This window comes from Salmo trutta, chromosome 1, assembly GCF_901001165.1.
Source record: "Salmo trutta chromosome 1, fSalTru1.1, whole genome shotgun sequence".
NCBI lineage: Eukaryota > Metazoa > Chordata > Actinopteri > Salmoniformes > Salmonidae > Salmo > Salmo trutta.
Window position 1 is genome coordinate 29000741 of NC_042957.1, and position 18342 is coordinate 29019082.

At 45.3% G+C, this 18342-nt stretch overlaps 1 protein-coding gene across 1 annotated transcript in view; it reads right to left on the bottom strand.

Moving 5' to 3' along the window:
- Positions 1 to 366: 366 nt before the first annotated feature.
- LOC115193404 (mannosyl-oligosaccharide 1,2-alpha-mannosidase IA) overlaps positions 367 to 18342 on the bottom strand; it is a 168454-nt gene continuing 150478 nt past the window's right edge. The window contains exons 8-12 of the mRNA XM_029752116.1: positions 13492 to 13607; positions 11455 to 11674; positions 10867 to 11039; positions 9711 to 9826; positions 367 to 3665 (exon numbers count right to left, since the gene is read on the bottom strand). Coding sequence (XP_029607976.1) covers positions 3533 to 3665; positions 9711 to 9826; positions 10867 to 11039; positions 11455 to 11674; positions 13492 to 13607 — 758 coding nt within the window. The 3' untranslated portion in view covers positions 367 to 3532. The remainder of the gene's footprint in view (positions 3666 to 9710; positions 9827 to 10866; positions 11040 to 11454; positions 11675 to 13491; positions 13608 to 18342) is intronic.

Sequence of the window (18342 nt, forward strand, 5' to 3'; positions counted from 1 at the left end):
GGTTTCTGTATAAACACTGACGACTGCTGATGTAAAAAGGGCATTATAAATACATTTGATTGATTAACGACGCATACAACTACCTGCAATAAGCATGTCTGAAGGTCAAGACAAAGCAAGCAGAGTTGAGAGGAGCAATACATCACAAAACAATGTTTTGATACCCTTCTGCCACCTAGTGGATAATAGCTATACATTCAGCTTCATTTGGAAGTGGTTTGATATCCTCTCTCTCTTACAGCGCTGATAAAACATAGTGGTGAGAGCTCTGTGCAGCCTCTGATTATCAGACCCATTGGACCCATTGGAGGACTAATATCATTGATGTCAAGATTACATTTTAGAATGAAAACACCAAAAAGGCTATCTATTAAAAGATTGTTTTATTCACAATAGTGTAACAAATATAGTTTATGAAAATTTTTGCTGCTCATTAACATCATTTCATCCATACGTTCGTAAGATTTATATAAATGTAGAATGGAATATTTACATTTTAATAAGAAACAAACAAAAACGAACATAACAATTTCCCACAAAATTAAAATAACATATTAACCCAAATAAACTATGTGCAATGGAATGATTATCAGCAATATTGTACAGTTTACATTTCTGAGGTTGTTTCACGAAACCATTAACAAGAGATTCACAAATAAAAGGCATTGTAATGCGAGAGATCGTCAACACAATATTCAACCACAAAGTCAATTGGAAATGAACAGCACGTCTTCTAGTCTGCATACTGAAAGAAAGAGGAAAATAAATGTGTCATGTTTTCATTTTACAGCGACTTTTACGGTTTTCAGTATTCCTACGAGTCATCCCTTCTGCTCCCGAAAGCTGCAACAATCAGGAGACACTTAGAGCCAATTTATGCTTGATCTGACAACGTGGTCTGAGGCGCCGTATGGATGGTGTGACGCAATCGCGGAGCCTCTGGAGGCACGCAGAGGCCAAATTGAGCTCCGTACAGCATCCCTGTGAGCCTCTCAAATTTTGTAACAACGCGGAACGCTCTGTATAGCTCCGCATTGACATGATTGGTTGACGGTAGGTCCTGTATAAACACAAACTCACTTCCTTGACAACAGCTCTGCACTGCTCTGCAAAGCTCACAAAGTATGAATGCCCTGACTTCTGCAGAGGCCGTATCACTGTAAATGCTGCACGGCCAATGCAGAGATCGGATTGACCGTGCAGCAGCGCCTGTTCGGCTCTCAGAGACGGTGAACGCAGCAATGTCATATCTACAGTGTATAGTGAGTGATGCTCTCTTCCCTGGAGCCTGAATGGCTGCCATAATTAACTAGGTGGAGGGGGATCTAAACGTATATGGACATCACAGTTTCCCTCATTAATATTGCTTCCTCCGGTAAGGTAAACAGGGATTACTTTGACTTTGTCTTTATAAAGAACAGTAGGGAAAGCAGAGGTTGACCTGCTGGTGTTTTAATAGGAGCTCTGGAAGAGCGTAGCTCCAACAGGTGGCTGATATCTGTGAGGCTTCTTAAACCTCTGGTCTATTTTCTAGGGTCAGAATATTACTCCAACAAAGATGAAGGCCTCTTGATCGTACCCCATCTATTTCCCAATAAGATGTATGGAGAGCCATTTTAGGAACATCAGCGCCCCCTGTCTGTGAAAGTACACTGCGGAAAAAAACAGACCCTTTTGACTGAGGTTTCATACAAACACACTCCCCTCTCTAACTCTCATTACGATGAGATAACGGAGGGAGGTCAGATTGATCCTGTGGTCAACTGAACGTCCATGTCTGAGTGTCCATAAACTTCCATGGTCATGAGTGTGTTTGAGAGTGTGCGTAGTGTGAATGTCTATGTATGTGTCCCGTAGGTGACCATTTCAATCTATTTGTCCTCTTTTGCCTATACAGTATTCAGCATGTTTACATGTTCATATGTGAGTGGATTTCATCCAGTGTAGTGAACAGAGAATCATACTTGCATCTTCTCATTGCATGTCAACACAACTAAACAACTCTTGTGCTTCCTCGTATTCTCCTGAACTGACTAACAGCTTCTTCTGATGGGTACCACGACACATTCCTTCAGCATTTTGTGCTTTCCAGAAGAAAGGAATCAACAAACAAATCAACAAATTAAGAACAACAAAGGCAAAAATAATCTTAAACATCACATTTGATGGTACATTCATTCATACGATGCATTCGTTCCATATGATCGACTACCAAGTTCTTGGTCTGACTCTGCCCTGGTCTCCCCCACACTGTCTCCCCCAACTCCCAAATAATCCACAACACAGTGCCCTCGCACTCCACAGTGCCACCTAGGGGCCTGATCCCAAACCTTCCTTCCAATATACTGCGGAATAAATGACCAGCATAGAAACTATTTTACATCACATGGGATTCATTGTCTTTACCACCTCTAATAAAGAAAAAAACAAAAACACACATCAACTTTGTCAATTTAAGAACAAAGGAACATGTTGGGGGTTGGGAAATAAAGTGAGCTCTGACAAACTGACTAGGCTGAATGAATTGATGACATGTTGATAGAAGGGATGAACTCTACTTTCCCCCACACGTTCCATATTTCAGGAAGAAGAGACCAAGCTAAAAGGTAAATGAGAGGTTGTCCTCAGTGCAGGTCTTTTCCCCGTGACTTCATCCCCTTTATAAACCTACTGCGACCTGCTACACTCAAATGACTGGAGGACTGGACTGTTGTAGTACTGGTTGTCCAAAACTAGATGGCAGTGTGGTAAAGGTGATAAAACCTTCAGCCAATGCCACCTGGACCGTCTGCTAACTACCAGACTACCTGTATAAATAAAAGCCTTGCAATTTGCCTGAACTGCTTATTCGATAGACTATTTCAGACTGAAAGGCACTATTTTGACTGGATTTCAGCTATAGAGCAGGTGAGAATCAAGCTCTGGGTCTTTAACAGAAATCCACCTAAATGGTCCATTGTTTAAATGCGACTAAAATCATATTTACGATAAGAACAACCCAAATCCGATAACATGTTGATTGACATAAAATCTGTTTTCAGTCACACCCACAATCACATACCCGAAATACATGGAAAGAAAGAAAATGATAAAGCTGTATTCAAATCAGTATGGCTTTTTTTGAGTGATGGTGAATCTTACAGCGTAGTAGTGTCCTGTTCTCCTCACAGAGGAGGGTAAGTCCTACAGCCTCTACAGCACTGGGAGGGGAGGGCAGCATGCAGACTGATTGTTATCCCTACATGATGACAAAACAAGCACTCATGGACGAGGTGGTTCTGAGTGGTGGTTCCCAGTCCCCAGTAGAGGGCAGTCTGGGTCAGGAGAGGCAGGCAGCCCGGTCCGGTTCCATCTGGTCTGATCATGGACTCAAAAACAGGAGCGAGTCCAGTCTACCAGGGGAGTGGCCTGCCTGGGTGAGCTCCACCCACAGTGGGGGAGGAGTAAATTAGACGGCTCCGCCCACTGCTCAGAGAGGGAGGGGTTAGAGGAGTTCCGAGATGGGTGGGGTCAGGTCAGGGGGTGGTCCACTCTACTCCAGCTGGTTGGGCTTGTCTGTGTCTGTCATCTCCTTCTTGATGACAGGGAGGGGGTGGGCCTCTGTGTTGAACACCCAGTGCTCGAAGGGAAGATGGTCGTCATCAGAGAACAGCAGGAACAGATATCTGAGGGAAGGAGAGCGAGACTCAATTTAGTTCAAACACTAATTTCTGATCAAGACGAGGCCTTAAGAGAACCCAGATATTTACATCAACAACCTCCACTCCTAGTAGATGTCCATGAGTGCATCAGTCTGAGAGAACATCCACTAGATGTCTGAGAGTTTCAGAGAGGACAGTGGAACGGTCTCACTGAAACAAATCCCAAAACCAACTCAGGGAACAAACAGTTCAGCAACGCTCCCATGCCAATATTTTCCCTGCCAAGCTTGGGGTGAGCCAAGCCAACAATGTAGAATGATAAATAAATTAAAACGACAAGACTCGAAACAATTTATGTTTCCTGCCGCCTGCCAAAAGCTATTGCGCTCGGCGTGAAGTCGCAAATCCAAAAAGTTGAGCCCAGCAGCAGCGGTTGGAGTGCAAGTGGGCCTATACCCTAAAAGTCCTTAATCAGGTGCTGATGTGATACTCGTTAAAATTTACAGATTATAAAATGGACAGGGGTTGGATGACGCCACGCCCGCCCTGCATAGCCACGGTAACCTTGCGGGCGCCACTCCATTTCCAGAGTGAGAAGGAGAAGCAGAGTAGTCTGAGCGATTAGTGCTTTTCTGAGATCTGTTCGGTTTCGGTTCCATTATTAAAAATGATGTGAGTTGAATAAAACTGCTAATAAAAATCCCATGATGCTGATGACAGCCCATTACTGCTTATCACATAATTGATTCACTTTAATAAAATATTTCAGATGTTGTGTATATTACATTTGATTTATTTGGTGACTATGTTTTCATTCCAAGTCATCATCTCATCTCTATAGAGCTGCTGCCCGTGCTGTCTGATAAAGTCACTATTTTAGTAGTTCTTCAAAGTAAATAAGGCATACTTTTATGACTGCTGAATACCAACTATCAATCACTTAGATCATGTATGTTCAGGTAGAGATACCACGACGCAACAGCTGCTCTCGATATCACCTCATGATTGCGCATTCTTGTGCCTCTTCCGTAGATGCTCAATGGATTATGGACTATTATCACGTTTTATGCGCTAAACTATGAAGAATACAGGCCAATATTCTAATTAGTTTAGCGCATAAACTATGTAGAAACTACAACTCCCTACTACATCGCACAGTTCAGGCTGGATCTGATTTATCTCTAGATAAACTGTGCGTATTGAGCTCACGGGAAAAAAAACGAACTAACTTGAATTCAAAAATAATTAACTGACATCAGTCAATTAGTTGTTTAAAAAAACTAAAATAATAAAAACAAAAATTGAGTGCTTCAGTCACTAATGACACACTGCTGGTCAACAGTCAAATTCCCCTCGCACCAGCCCCCAGTGTTCTCAAAACCCAAGTGATTCTCAGAACTCAAAGCCTCATTTCACTACACTAGGAATGTGGAGTAAGACACAAATAACTCATTAAGTCATAGCATCCTTTATTTTATTTTTGTTTTGTTGTTGTTGTATTTTACCCCCTTTTTCTCCCCAATTTTGATCTTGTGTCATCGCTGCAACTCCCCAACGGGCTCGGGAGGTGAAGGTCGAGTCATGCGTCCTCTGAAACATGACCCGCAAAACCGCGCTTCTTAACACCCGCCCGCTTTACCCGGAAGCCAGCCGCACCAATGTGTCGGAGGAAACACCGTTCAACTGACTACCGGAGTCAGCCTGCAGGCGCCCGGCCCGCCACAAGGAGTCGCTAGTGTGACGAGCCAAGTAAAGCAAACAGCCAGACATACAGCTTTACATTGAGTCATTACTGCTAATTTGACCTCACGCAAAGGCAGGAGAACCCTGGCCAGGAGGCTGAGAGAGAGATGGAGAAGAGAGATGGAGAGAAGGAAGAGAGAGATGGAGAGAGGGAGGAGAGAAAGGGGATACAGGAAGAAAGAGGGCGAGACAGAAAGAGGTAAAGAGAGGGAGAAAGAAGGGAGAAAGGGAGAGCCAGAGCCTAAAAGATGGATTTTGCAAGCATTAGTAAAGGAGTCATTTGGGGAGGCCTGGCATTTGGAGAGACCCTATTCGCAAAATTGCAGCACTTTCCAACACCATTAAATGAAATACTAGAGAAGTTTACCAGCTCTATTAGGTGGCGGGACTCACACAGCATTTCATATAAGCATCAATCAGAGAGGCAGATTAGCCCAGGTGTTTGGGGGTTTGGGCAAAAAATAACACCAAAATCAAAGTGCCACAGAGTTATTTACTGCACAGGAGGGGGGAAACAGGCACGTATTTGTTACTGTTGCTGCTGTGGTTGTTAACTGTTACAGCAAGACGTCCTCACTTACCTCTCTTGGATCCTTTCTCTCCCAACCTTGAACCTGTATTTTTTTCCTGTCTCCCCCAGGTCTCTCTACCTCTTTCCAGCTCTTTCGCTCTCCATCTTCCTACCTCTCTTTCCATTTCCTTCTCTCCCTCTCTCCTGCGTGCAGCTTGGTGTTATCTGTCAGTCATGGTGACGTGGCTGTCCTTACAGCCCCTAGCCCCCAGAGCAGAGCAGTGTGGGGACACAGAGCAGGGACAAAGAGCCTGTGACCTCTTTATAAGGTCACACCAGAGTGCTTTGACAAGGCTCCCACAAGAGGGGAGCAAAACAACACCACTGATACGCCATAGAAACCATAGAGGGGGGGGGGGGGGTTAAATCTCTCTCAGACCAGGATTAGACTGGACAATAGATAGAGAGACCCATCTATACGCCGGTAAGAGATACGTTACAATGAGCCTATCTCACTGGACCCACATTATATGGTCCGTCTAACCCCCCAGGCATTGCGCTATTATCAATTGTGAACAAGGAGAGAGAGAGAGAGATTTTCAGAGTTTCAGAGAGCGAGAGAGGGTGTAAGGGCTCAGTAAAAGCAGTCTGCCTCCTCTTATCTGTCTCTGTGTGTGACTGCTGCTATCTCGGAGAAGACTGCTGAGGTCCCTGTAGTACACTGCACACTGTGCTAGCAGAAGCCTGCCTGTCTGAGCCGGCCGTGACAAGACAATTCACACAGGACGTCAGTTGTTTCTCCTCAGAGGCCAGCAGGCACAGCACAGACAGAGGTGAAGTGAGTGCTCATTGGGGGAAAGACATTCTGCTTCTGATCTGTTTTGAAGTGTTCAAACAAACTGAATGTCAGGAAGCTGTCAGAGAACACAAAACACAGAAACGTGTCTTTTTTAGGGTGTGATGAAATACTAGAGCAGGTTTTTGATGTCATGGTGTCATGAAACAAAATGTAGGTGTGACTCTTTAGCAGGAAAACATTGCCTGAATATTGACAATGTTCTTCTATATGGCCTTATAATCTCAGTTAACCCAGAACTATAGTCTCACGTAAATAGTCAGCTGCTTGATCAAGTTTTGGATCCATACGTGTTAAAGGGCAACTCCACCACTTTTTCAACCAAATTTTAATTATCTCCAGCACAATACTAGTGTCAACATATGTGAAAACGGCGCACTTCTAAGTTTGTTGAAAAATATATCAAGTTAAAACATCAAAAGTTAGAAATGCCTTCTGGAACAAGTGAACTTTCAGGTGCCTTAATAACAAACGTGTATGTCATTTGTAAATACGAATAAAATTGTTCAATTACGAGACTAGTTGGTTTAGCCACGGACAAAGACCAGGACCTTCCCGCTAGCCATGATTGGCTGAGATAATGGGTGGGCTGGACATGCCTAGAAATGAGTTTGGATTGGTCTGTCATGTAGCACACTTCTGTCTATAACATGAGCTACTCAATATGTGTAGGTAATCTTTTTTTGAACTAAGCTTTTTTTAACAATATCACAAAGAACTGCAAAAGTGTTGCTAATGCTCTACACTTTCTGGAGGACCGAGTTTTGAAATCAGCGGAATGCCCGGTTGAAGCAGAGTATGATAGCTAAGGAGATGGAGAAAATTCTAGCGTTTGATTGCAAATATGCGGAGGGAGTCAAAAAGAGAACACACAGAAGGCTTTGTAAAAACACCTGTCTCCGGATTACATCTTCAAACTAAGAGCAACCACGGCATCCGTGACAGAGGGTGAAGCATCCATCCATGTGTACGGGTAAGATAGTCTAGCTAGCTACATTTCACATATTATACGTTTCAAATTTTGTCAGAAAGTTGTTTTCATTGCAAGTTAAAGCGTACTATTAGCTAGCTAGCTAGCTAGCTAACGTTAGCTGGCTGGCTCGCTAGCCAAAGTTGCGTGTTCAATCTGTGTAGTAATATTATTCGTATCCCAGAGCCATTAGCATTTCTAGTTATAGTCCAATATTATCCAACTAGCTAACATTGAACCTAGTTGGTTAGCTTTAGCTACAGATTCATGCAGGGTAGTAACGTTATGAGTTGGGATTATGGTTCATTGTTTAACTAACTACATGTCTAAACAAAATACTCCACTATGCAAGCAATCATTTCACTGTACCGTTTACACCTTCTGTATCCTGTGCATGTGACAAATAAACATTGATTGTATTTGATATAGTGTGTTTTTACCAGAGACGGTAATGTGAAGAACAACATGACCTGCACCAAAGTCACATTAAGATATAACGTTAGGCCAATGAGACAGTGCCCAAGTTGTAAAATTCTCCAGTAGAATGTCCTGCTTTTATTTTGTCACACTCACAACCGTAAGCTATATTCTGTAATTAGCTTGCCATTAACATGTAAATGTGGATCTTGTTGTAAATTTATTTCCCTGTAATAATGAATACAAAGTAGCTCAAGTTAAGATGTCAGCTATATGATATGGTCATCATTTGCTAGCCAGCTAACTTAACATTAGCTAGATAGCTAACAAGCTAGAAACGAACCAAAACATTGTTTAGAAAGTTGCTTTTAGTTGCCTGTTTTTCTAGATAAACAGATACTAAATACATTTTTAAACGGACAGGTTTATTGGTGTTAAAATAAACCAGTTATGCTATTTTGGACCACAAGGCTGCTGATGTCATGCAGCCTGTCGTTTTTGTGTTAATACTTTTTCATAACGACAAAGATAAGTTTGATGTCGGACGACAATAAAATGTTCATGATGTCACTGCGACAACTGTCTACAGACATGCAGATTGACGTAGATAGACGTAAACCAGCCTTTAGTCTTGAAATCTTTGGTTGTGAAGTACACTATCGTATTCACTATTTAGCACATGGCCTCACATGTGAATCCTTAAAGAGATGGGTGGGACTAAGACTTAAGAGGGTGTGAACAATGCTGAATGGTTGTAGACATGAGGTCTCCAGTAGATGTACCAAAACATTCATTCAAGGGCCATTTTCTCAAAAGTGGGGTTACAAGTTTATCAACTTTCAAAGCAGAATTACTTTCCCATTGTGTATGATATACAATTTTCTAGCTCTTTCTCCTTTTTTTTAAGTATCTACTTTTATCCAATGTAAAAAAACACAATTAAAAATGTTAATATATAAGACCGAATCGAGCCGGTCGGTCACATATGTAGACACTGGTTTGGTGCTGGAGAAGATGAATATGAGGTTGAAAAATGGAAATATTGCCCATTAAGAGAAGAGATGAAGAGATGCTAAAACAAGGAGCGGAACTGGAACGAGGAGTTCTAACCTCTTAGCAAGTTACGGGCCGAATGTTTCCTCCCCATCCGAAATTCGAAAGATGCGAACACCTGTGAAATCAGGATTTGTCCAAATACCCAGTGACGAAAAACCCAAACAACTGAACAACTGCTTCTCTTTATCCCACACATCCCATTTTGTCCCAACAGATTCTACGGTACCAGTTATGTTTAGGTAGATCTGTCCAGGAGAGAATAACGGCCTTATAGGGAGGACAATTACTTCTAAACGTATGTGTCCATTATATTGCCAAACAAATCCAATACTATAGTTATTCAAGGAACGTTTCTGGGGGGAGGATGTATGATGACAAGGATGCCAAAAAAAACTGATTGATTTTCTGACAAGATCGATTTTTATTCTTCTCTAATGACAAGGCCAAAATGTCAATGCTATGTCTCCAGACGGTTCTTAGCAGAGTAAGTTGACAGTGTGTGTGTGTGTGTGTTACTTGAGTGTCTCTGCCAGGTAGAAACTCTGCTGGACGTCGTCATGGTTGGGGCTGGAGGCGTAGACGTCTCTCACTCCACTGTAGCCTCCCTCCACACGACAGTGCTTCTCCAGAGCCTGAGAGACAGAAGGAAAGAGAGAGAGAGAAAGAAAGAGAGAGAACAGAAAATAGAGAGGGAGAAGAGGGAGAGAACGGAGGGTGGAAAAAGTGTTGAGTTGACTCTGTTTCTTATGGCAGGGTGTTGTAGAGTTATGCACGGTGATGCTAGCTTGTTGTTGAACCAGCATATTTCCCTTCAGTGTGGCTGCTCTGCCTGCAGGTGGAGGGGGAAGAGGAGAGGAGAGGAGGCTGCAATAGGCAATATGACTCCGGGAGAAAATGGGGCTGAGAAGGATGGAGCTGGGGCTGCAGTGTTTACACATCCACTCTGGCTGAATGAGGGTTGAGGGCAGGAGGAGGAGTTATCTGCAGGCAGGCAGAGAGGCAGGAAGGCAGGCTCCAGATCATATTTATAGCTAACACAAGGCCCATCAGAGGTAATCTCATGTCATTAGTGGATACAACAGCATGGCTCTGGGATCTGAGCAATCAGCATTCAACATTACCACTGTTCTGATCTGTTGCAGCATAGCAATGAGAGAGAGAGAGGAGAGAGAGAGTGGGTGGGGAGGAAGGAAGAGTCTCAGAGGTTTTTAAGACTACTGTACTCAGAGCTAGCGGTGCGTAGACCTGAATGAGTCTACACATCACAATGAACAGGGGTCTGTCGGCGTACAGAGCCCTTTTGACTTTTTGGGCTCCCGAGTGGCGCAGCGGTCTAAGGCACTGCACCTCAGTGCTAGAGGTGTTACTACAGACCCTGGTTTGATTCCAGGCTGTATCACAACCGGCCGTGATTGGGAGTCCCATAGGATGGCGCACAATTGGCCCAGCGTCATCCGGGTTAGGGTAGGCCGTCATTGTAAATAAGAATTTGTTCTTAACTGACTTGCCTAGTTAAATAAAGGTCAAATTAAAAATGTTAAATTCACTGTCAAAGATCTAAGAGGAAGAGTCTCTTCTCAGTGGAGGCTAGGAGGGGACAGGATGACACAAACATGACAGAAAGGACTGGGGTGGGATAATTCTGAAGGATGATGGGTAGTATAGTTCTCACCTGCACAGCCTCCCAGCCCCACTCTCTGTACTTGGGGTCGTGGGTGAACCTCCACATGTACATGTATGTCTCAATGACCTCTGGCCTCAGGATGAAGTACTTCTCGTTCTGCCGTGTGGCGATGGCCTCCACGCCGCCGTCAAACCGGAACCCCTCTGGGCCCAGCTTCAGGGCTGGAAGAGGGAGAAGCAAGGAAGAAGACAACATCATGAAAAACCCCAACCAGGTCTAGAAGGTGATGAGCAAAACAAAAATATATAAAAAATAACAAAAGATTTTAACCTGGCTGGCACTACGCTCTACTTACCCAGCAGCCCCTCCTGGCCTCAGAGAGAAAACAGGCTCAACGCTCATTAATCTTTCATTTCACACTGGCTTGCTCTGAAGAGGAGTGTGTGGGGGGTGTGTGTGTGAGTGTGAGAGTGAGAGAAAGAGTGAGTGTGTGCTGTTGTTGAGTCCTACACCTCCTTTTGTCTGGGCTTCAGAACTAATACCACCTGACCTGGGAGGAGTTTCTTAGCCTACCCCTGCTGTAGAGGGAGACAGGGACACTGGTGTGCCCCAGATGAGGGGGTCAGTCAGACTCACTGGTGCGGGCGTAGGACTCGTGGCAGGTGCGGGCGATCTCTGCGGCCTGCTCCATCTGGTGACCCGTCTTGTCCTCGGGAGCTCCGTCGGCCCCCAGGGCAATCATGCCTCCGGCGAAGCACGTCAGGTGACCCATCTTGTGCTCCAGCAGGCCGCCCTTCCACTCGGCGATGTACGTCAGTCCACCGCTGGACTTCCTCATCAGACTGGTCTCAATGGCCTGGAGGACAATGACAAGAACGGCATACAGGTGAGCCATCTATCCAACCCCAGTCCCAGACCGGGGCCATTCCCCCTACAAATGGAGTGGAACATGAATAAATACCACCCAAACAGCATTGTTAACCTTGATAAAACGGATGTTGTTTGAAAACCAGGGGTCCCAGCTGGTGGCCAGTATTATGCATTTGCTTGGGCGGCGTGGCCAAAGAACGCTGCTCCTATTTGTCCCTGGCTTTTACCGTAGACAGGAGGGCCACTTTATCCCGAGACATTCTGGAATGGCGGGCTGCGTTTCATCCACGGCGAGACACGACACCAGGAGGATCACAAATGATTCAAAACGACGGCCGGTGTCTCCCGCTAGCCACACAGCAGGTGTCCAATACAGTAAGATCACAACTGACAGACAACACACGGTTATTACGCGGCCATTACCGATGAGAGAGTAAAGATCCTGCCTTTTAACATAGGGAATAAATATGTGCAGCGAGTCGAAGGCAGCTTCAAACGCTATACGATCTCAGGTGCATTCTCTGATGCGCCTCGTTGTTCATCGCATCATTTGGCACATTTATTTTCATATTCATTGGGTTTGCTTTTCTCCTGCCGAGGGAAAACCCAAGAAAATGTAATATTGCAAATCTCCCGAAAGCAATTACGTTTTTTAAAAGATAATTCAGATCTGTGCTTTTGTAGTGTGTGACCCATCACGTAAATGGGGCCGTCTATATGCGGGTGGGCATTGCCTGGCGTGTTCCGCCACAGAAAATCAGCCGATTAATATTCTCCTAAACTGGTTATTTCATTTCCTTTGGTCTCTTTAAAAAGGCAGCCTATATCCTGTTTAGCAACAGCCCAGCCTGTTCCTGCTGAGAAGAAAGAAGAAAAAACTCAGGCCATTTCTTTCAATCTCTGCCTCTGACTACTAGTGCTTCGAGAACAAACAGACCTGGACAGAGGCAGGCAGCAGCACATCTTGTTCAGCACTGGCTGCTTCGTTTCTCATCGGGGGGATAGAGAGCATGTAGGCTGGGCCGGCACTGAGGCGAGGATGCCAAGGAGCCATTAATAAGTGAACAGAGTCTGTTTCTAACCAGCTGCCTCTCAGGCTGTCTGACCCAAATGGAGGATGGCTTGGCGTGGCAATAGGGACCCTCTCGCTGTGGGTGACCTGCTTGTGGTGTCTCGCCCAGGTGGATGGCAGACGAGCGGGTTGGTAGGTAGGCAGGTGTGGTGGGGAAACATGGCTGGCTGGGAGGGGAATGGAGGGAGGGAGGGTAATATCCTGGGTCCTTGTGGACCTCCGTATGGAGAACAACGCTATTATCTCCAACAGGACAGGAGGCTTGGCTCTAATGAAACAGAGCACATCTCACCAGACAGAGCTCTGAGTCTGGCTGACCCCCATCCACTGAAAGCTTCCTCCAACCCCACTTACCTGCTCCTCCAGCTTCTGTGGAGTGCGGTTAGTACTTCACACTCAGAGATAACCCCTGCCTGGCGTAGCATGTCTTGCTTTCACACAGCAACCCACACTACTGGTACTGATTTCTGACTCGGACTGTTCAGTCATTTAAGAAATGTAACTGTTGTTATCACGCTGACAAAAGAAGCTTTCAATGGAGGTCAAAAGAGCCTCGTGAAAAGGTTTAGTCAGCGCTTCGGATTGCGCTGGTACTGTAGCCATTAAATCTCAGTAGGAGAGAAGAAAGGATGAGGAGAGGAGACGAGAGTAGAGAAGAGGAGCAGAGGGGAGTGGAGAGGAGAGGAGAGAAGAGAGGTGTGTAGGCTAGGTAAGGTGTCTTGAGGGTTTACCTGCAGAGCGTCGTAGTAGAGCTTCTTGCCCTCCTCGTCCGTCTTGTCTGACATCAGCCAGGCCTTGAGCAGGTACTCATAGAAGCTGTCTCCCAGGCCGCCCACTGACACGTGATCTACAGGACAGAGACAACACGAAAGATTTGAGCATCATGCTGGAGCCAGGCTAATTTACCTATCTCATCTTGCCAGCAGCAGCCCTCCCTCCCCAGTGGCCTGCCTCACCTCAGGATGATGAATGGCCCAATGATGGCGGCCATCTCAGCACCCGAGGCTGTTTACACAGGAAGATGGCCCCTTAATACCTGCTCAGCCTCAGAACCTCAGTGACAAAGGGACGTGTCTGGCATAGGCCTGGCCAAGGGGACGGGGACACCTTTTCAAACAGAGCCCAACAAAGCTACAGGAGTAATGGGATTAGTCTCCTTTGATGGCTGATGTATGGAAGATGTCTGCAAGGGGGAGATTGGCATTCTGATGAGTTTATCAGGTCCCCCCGGCACATCCCCGGTCACTGTGCAGGGAGCAGCAGCGATACCACAGCCGGGTATAAAGAGAGACAGTCCCTGTGACAGTCAGTGAGGTGTGGGGCTGTGCTCCGTGCTGTGCCAGGTGATGTGCTCTCCTGTCCACTTCACTCTCTGTGAGGAATGAGTCTCCAGGGTCTGGGAGAGAGCCTCAGTCAAGCCAAGCCGCTGTTCATCATAGTGATCGTCATGCCCCCTCATACATATGTATATGTCATTAACAGCCAAAGCCTTGTGTGGGGGATATAGATTAGACGTCAGCAGTAATAAATGGGACAGGACAGAGCTCCAGGAGGAGTTTGTAGTGGAGTGTGGCCTTGCCCTCATAAGGACTGTATTTCCTTGCTGACTGGGGTCAATGCCACAGGGGTTAACAGCAGGTCAGAGAGGGAACACAAGGTCAAGGATCTGATCATGGCTCTGATCTGATCTGATTGACAAGGGACAGGGACAAATTAAACTTCCTGCGAACTGAGGACTCAGACATCACACTGTCTTGCAGCCCTGCAGTCTGATTGGCCTGGAGATCTGATAGGATCTCGTTAATCTATCGTAGCGTAAAATAAATGCCTGACCGCTCAGTTCCCACCCAGTTTTCGTCAGGAAAGGAAGCTAGGTTGAAGGAGGGTCATGTAATTTGTAATCAATTAAAATGTCAGCATTTTGGAATTGACTTACTGAAATGGACGTTGGTCTTACACACACACACACACACACACACACACACACACACACACACACACACACACACACACACACACACACACAAACTCCGACTCATCCAACTCTGAATTCAAAGTCGGAAACTCTGGCATCTTTCTAAAGCTCCGACTTGAAGACCACTGAGGTCATGATTGGAGTTCCCAGTTCTCTTGAAAGCACCAAAAATCAACAAGCATGGCATCGCACACATACTTAAGGACCACAGCTCGTGAAAAGTTATTTTCACAATAATGTAAGGGTTTCTTGTTTATCCTAGGCTGCCTGTCATTTCATATAAATCTGCTCCGGTCAACTGTAAATGCTGTTATTGTGACGTGGAAATGTCTAGGAGCAACAATGACTCAGCCGCGAAGTGGTAGGCACAGAAGCTCACAGAACGGGACCGCCGAGTGCTGAAGCATGTTAAAATCGTCTGTCCTCGGTTGCAACACTCACTACCGAGTTCCAAACTGCCTCTGGAAGAAATGTCAGCACAAGAACTGTTTGTCGGGAGCTTCATGAAATGGGTTTCCATGGCCGAGCATGGCCTAAGATCACCATGCGCAATGCCAAGTGTTGGCTGGAGTGGTGTAAAGCTCGCTGCCATTGGACTCTGGAGCAGTGGAAACGCGTTCACTGGAGTGATGAATCACGCTTCACCATCTGGCGGTCCGACGGACGAATCCGGGTTTGGCGGATGCCAGGAGAATGCTACCTGCTCCAATGCATAGTGCCAACCTCAAAGTTTGGTGGAGGAGGAAAAATGGTCTGGGGCTGTTTTTCATGGTTTGGTCTAGGCCCCTTACTTCCAGTGGACGGAAATCTTAACGCTACTGCATACTATGACATTCTAGACAATTCTGTGCTTCCAACTTTGTGGCAACAGTTTGGGAAAGGCCCTTTCCTGTTTCAGCACAATGCAAAGTCCATACAGAAATGGTTTGTCGAGATCTGTGTGGAATAACTTGATTGGCCTGCAGAGCCTTGACCTCAAGCCCATCGAACACCTTTGGGATGAATTGGAATGCCGACAGCGAGCCAGGCCTAATCGCCCAACATCCGTGGCTGAATGGAAGCAAGTCCCCGCAGCAATGTTCCAACATCTAGTGGAAAGCCTTCCCAGAAGAGTGGAGGCTGTTATAGCAGCAAAGGGGGGACCAACTCCATATTAATGCCTATGATTTTGGAATAATATGTTCAACGAGCAGGTGTCCACATACTTTTGGTGATGTGGTGTATCTAGCGTCTTTGGCTACACAACTCTAGCGTCTCTCTTCCAGCTATTCCCGTGTGCAATAGGCTATAGGCTACGGATGCAAGACTCTCCGCTATTCATCTTCTCGGAAAATCCCAGGAAAACAATAGGCTACAAAATTCTATATTAGATTATTTTTATACTAGACCTAATAGGCTTTTCGCAGAGAGAAGCAGGTTTGGTCTTCCTAACTGCTGAATGCCTACAGCATAGAAAATGCACGTCGGGGAAAGTTGCAGATAGAGAGTGCATCACTGGCCAGTGATGATAACATTGTTGCACTGATGTATTAAATGGTTGCACAGGATAGACAGTGATGTGCACAGTGAAAAAAATCCAAACGAATTGACATCCATTAGAAAAATGGAAATCACTTACAAACCACTTGAGCAACAAGGCAAGCAATGACATGGCAAGGCAAGCAATGGCAGGCTAAACAGTGTTTATTGTTGAATATCTACATTTCATTCAAATGCAAGTTAATATATTATACTTTTCATTAAGCTACATGTAGCCTACATTGAAGTGTTATTTGCAGTTGTCACTATGACAATGAACACACCCTGAAGCACTGAATGGTCTGTGTTACCACTTTATGAATAGGCCTACAGCGTTGCAGTAGGATGCTTTGATCAGTTGATTGACAGGTGTAGGATACTGTGGAACGATACACTTTCTTCTAGTGTGGATGTTGGCCAACGCAGTTAGTTCTAGTCTTTGGTGTGGACGGCCCTTAACTCTTAAATTGGTAAAGGCCTCCCTTTTGCGGATAACATGACTATGGTATGAATACAGCAGGCGATTTCAACCACTGATTTGATAGAAATGTAGACTGCAACATTTATAGCCTACTAATAAGGGATTTAATATTCCCTGCTATTTGGTTTTAATGATCATTTTGTAGGGGAGGTTAACGTGGTTTTTTTTCAAACGCTCAGGGAAGTCCAGGTAAAATATTACCTCTGTGTACCCCTTAATACACTGTAAATAACGTTCACTCCCTAAGGGTGGGATGTCCTCATGACTGTAAGCCATGTTATTGGTGTGATGGGATGACAGTCATGTCTGCGGGCTATGCCATTGGTTTGATACGATGTTCCATCATGTCTGTGGGGCCATGTCATAGGCAGCTCCACACATACAAGAAGATGCAACTGTCAGATACGTGGCTCTAAGGGACACTGTACTGATGGTTTATATTGAAACATCAACTACAACAGCATCACCAGAGCTGTGATAGGCCGTCTATACCGTGACGGAGAAACACTGAGAATGGAAAGACCATTTCTATGACATCACCCTCAGGTCTACTCTACCAGTAAATACAGATCACAAGTGACCTTTATGTAAAATATCCTCAAGTGGCAAATGGTTCTGGTGCGAACCTGAAAAATCACTTTACATTTTTGTCACAGCCAACATTAGCATTCCTATACTTCAGGCTATTTGTCAATGGAGTTGTTTTTCTTCTACTTGGAAATTCGTCTTCCAGCTAACACTGACCATGTAGACCACAAACACTTTTAGAGGTGCCTTTTGGCAATGTTTGTCTTGGAACCTTCTCTGTGTTCTCTAAGGCTTGGTTTGGCATTACTGGTGTAGTACAACTACCTTCCCCTAGTCAGTCAGCAATTCACAGAGCCACTCTCTCCCTGACCTGGCCGGCTCCTGTCAGAATAGCTACGTGTAATGATAATTATAATAATACTACGACAAGAGACTTAAGTAGTGCTTTTCAAAGACCCAACGATGTAGAGTCATCCAGAGAGACACAGGACTCTGACAGCACCCCCACCCCACTACACTCCACCCTGGCCTGGGTCACTACATCACTCTGCTGGGTGACCTGATGTCAACACCACCTATGCTCCACTAAATTATGGAGCTGTAAACTGTACAAAAAACAACAACAACAAAAAACCAGTGGGATGGATCAAGTTGTCAGAGAGAATGAGAAACAAGCCGGACGGCTGCCCTCCTCTTCCTCCCCTTCCATTGATCCCCTCCACCCAGTTTGACCCAGGGTCTGGATGCACAGCGGTCAGTCATTAGCGTTGAACCCTCTCTGACCCCCCCCCCCCTGACCAGGACTACAGCAGAGACAAACACACAGACAGTTAGTATGGGTATTCATCAGACGTGACATTTCAGCGAGGGCGTAGAGGGGCCATTCAATTACAGAGGGTCACACACACACAGTGGGGAGGGGGGAGGTATCGCACAGAATAGCAAAAAACAAAACAGCTAAGATATGCATTCAAATGAGTGCGTGTGTGTGTGTGTGTGTGTGTGTGTGTGTGTGTGTGTGTGTGTGTGTGTGTGTGTGTGTGTGTGTGTGTGATAGAGATTGCAGTGGGTCCATCAGGA